Below are 2,512 nucleotides of genomic sequence, written 5' to 3' on the forward strand. Positions count from 1 at the left end.
CTTATTCGGTGGAGCTGGAACAGAGCAAGTGGCCCGAAGAGCCTCCGTATGTAGTCCGACACATGGTGAGCAGCCCGGAGAGAGAGGGCGGGTTTGGGTCAGCTCTCATGTCTGGCCGCCCATTCTCCGGACCATGAGGCCAGCAGCAGCAGCGGCTGAGTTGCTGAGCGTGAGATTCGCCTGCAGCCCATGGGGCTCAGGAGAGCACAGCAGCAGGGAGACTGGGCGGACAAGCAAGTCTGTGCTCCAGCCCGCTTCTCTCCCACAGCCTGGAAATAGATTTAAAATCGCCGATCAGACAGGGAGGCGTGAGGGGAGAGTGACCGCCACTTCAGGACTGCTGTACTCACTGGCCACATTCAGGGAATGGTAACACAATACATTTGGAGTGAAGAGGGAAGTTAACCTTCATGAAGTGATGTGTCGACTGTAGAGGGGACTGTGTGGAATCCCAACACAGTGACGGCAGTCCATTTTCTTTCTTTTCCCTCTTCAGAAATGCACCTCTTGAACTTGTCCCTTTGTTCCGAAAACCAGGTTACACTGATCTAAATAAATCTGAACAAATCCCAATTGTTTGTTACTGTGGTATTACAAGTACTGCCAATTTCTCTCTCTTTATCTCTCTCTCTCTCTCTCTGGATCAGTTAGACAGCAGAGGGGACAATGAATGGGGGTAAAGGGGAGGGTGGGTCTTTCGCGGAGCTAGCAGGAGCAGCAATGGACCGAGCTCCGGCCGTCTGACCTTGCAATCCGTTTGTGCTGCGGCTGAAGGGAGGCGGACGAAGGAGTTAATAATATTTCTCTTTTTTTAAAAAAAGAAAAGTGAGGGAGAAAAAAAAACATAAGAGAAAGGCGTGGCGATTCAGGGAGAGGAGTTGGCTGTGATTGGTGGGAGCTTTGCAGGAAAATTAAAGTGAAGCCTCGGCCGATGGTGTGAATGATCAAAGCGTTTATGTCAATGGAGGCGGCGGGGAGAGTATAAAACGTGGGCATTTTGCAGCTTCACAGTCGTGTCGCGGCCACGGGAGATCCCGGTTAGGATCAGAGCTCTGGACACGCTCACCTGCAAACCACAAGCAAGACTCTCCTCTGCTCAAGCCTGGATCCTGCAGCAGGAGTTAAACTATCAGCAGTTTTTTTATTTGGACAGACAGATAGAGAGAGCAGAGTGACTTTTGACAGTCCCAGATCCTCAGCTTAAAACCAGGAGAATTGTACATTAGAGAAGAGGCTGATTTTTTTTTTAGCAGATTTTTTTTAAAAGATAGAGAGAGAGCAGAGTGACTTTTCACAGTCACAAAATCCTCTGCTAAACCGGGAGAATTGTACATTGGAGAAGAGGCTGAATTTTTAGCAGCAGATAGAGCAGTCACAAAATCCTCTGCTAAACCGGCAGAATTCGGCAGGAGCTGAGTTTTCAGCATATTTTCAGACAGGTAGAGAGAGCAAGTGAGTCGACCCCTCTTCTCAAACCGGACGAGCAGTTCCCTCTCCTGTGTGTGCTTTTCCTTTTCTCTCTCTCTCTCTATTTTGGAACCAGTTGTCGAATCCATGGAGATGTTCTGCAGAGTTACTCATTTCTCCAGGACACTGTCCTTAGTCCTGGGCTGCCTGTCCCTGGCTCAGGGAGCTGCCCTGCCCTTCAGGCAGGACTTGGTGACTCCTGTCCGGCTGGGGAACCAGCCCGAGCGCCCGGTTTACCAGCTGCGGGCTTTCGGCCGCGACTTTACCCTCCGCCTGGTGCCCGACTCCGGCTTCTTGTCTCCGGCTTTCCGGGTGGAGCACCTCCCGAAGGGAGAGCCGGGGCTTCCCCAGCCCCAGCTCGATTCCCTGGAGCTAGCCCGCTGTTTTTACTCGGGTCGGGTCAATGACCAAGCCGGCTCCGAGGTGGCACTCAGTCTATGCCAGGGGCTCCGGGGCTGCTTCCACACGGACGGCGAGGAATATCAGATCGAGCCGCTGGAGCCCGGAGACGGCGGGGCCGAGCGGCCTCACTTGCTCCGCTGGAGGAGCGCAGCAGCGTCGGAAGAGCAGCGCGCCGTCCCGGAGAGCCCGGGCCAGCGGAACGGGAGCGGGGCGGCCAGGAGCAAGAGGTTCGTGTCCGAGGCTCGGTACATCGAGACGATGCTGGTGGCGGATAGCTCCATGCTGCATTTCCATGGCGCCGCCCTGCAGCATTACCTGCTGAGCCTGATGGCGATGGTGGCCCGCCTGTACCGCCACCCGAGCCTCCGGAACCTGGTCAACCTGGTGGTGGTCAAACTGCTGGTCCTCCACCGCCCGAAAGACGGTCCCACCGTCTCCAGCAACGCCGGCCTCACCCTCCGCAACTTCTGCCGCTGGCAGCGGGACTACAACCAGCCGAGCGACCGCCACCCCCAGCACTTCGACACGGCCATCCTGTTCACCCGCCAGGTAATGCTCGCCCAGCCGGGACTGCCCGGCCCACCTTCCCCCAACCCCCTTCCTCAACTCCAGTCCCCTTCCCCCAACCCCCTTCCTCAACTCC

At 55.8% G+C, this 2,512-nt stretch overlaps 1 protein-coding gene across 2 annotated transcripts in view; it reads left to right on the forward strand.

Moving 5' to 3' along the window:
• Window positions 1-866: 866 nt before the first annotated feature.
• Window positions 867-2,512, forward strand: part of LOC122540669 (A disintegrin and metalloproteinase with thrombospondin motifs 8-like) — a 41,058-nt gene continuing 39,412 nt past the window's right edge. The window contains exon 1 of one of the 2 annotated variants that reach the window (XM_043676711.1): window positions 867-2,418. In XM_043676711.1, coding sequence (XP_043532646.1) covers window positions 1,555-2,418 — 864 coding nt within the window. In that variant the 5' untranslated portion in view covers window positions 867-1,554. The remainder of the gene's footprint in view (window positions 2,419-2,512) is intronic. The other variant, XM_043676710.1, reaches the window with a different exon arrangement.

The sequence above is a fragment of the Chiloscyllium plagiosum genome, chromosome 35 (assembly GCF_004010195.1).
Source record: "Chiloscyllium plagiosum isolate BGI_BamShark_2017 chromosome 35, ASM401019v2, whole genome shotgun sequence".
In the NCBI taxonomy this organism is placed as follows: domain Eukaryota; kingdom Metazoa; phylum Chordata; class Chondrichthyes; order Orectolobiformes; family Hemiscylliidae; genus Chiloscyllium; species Chiloscyllium plagiosum.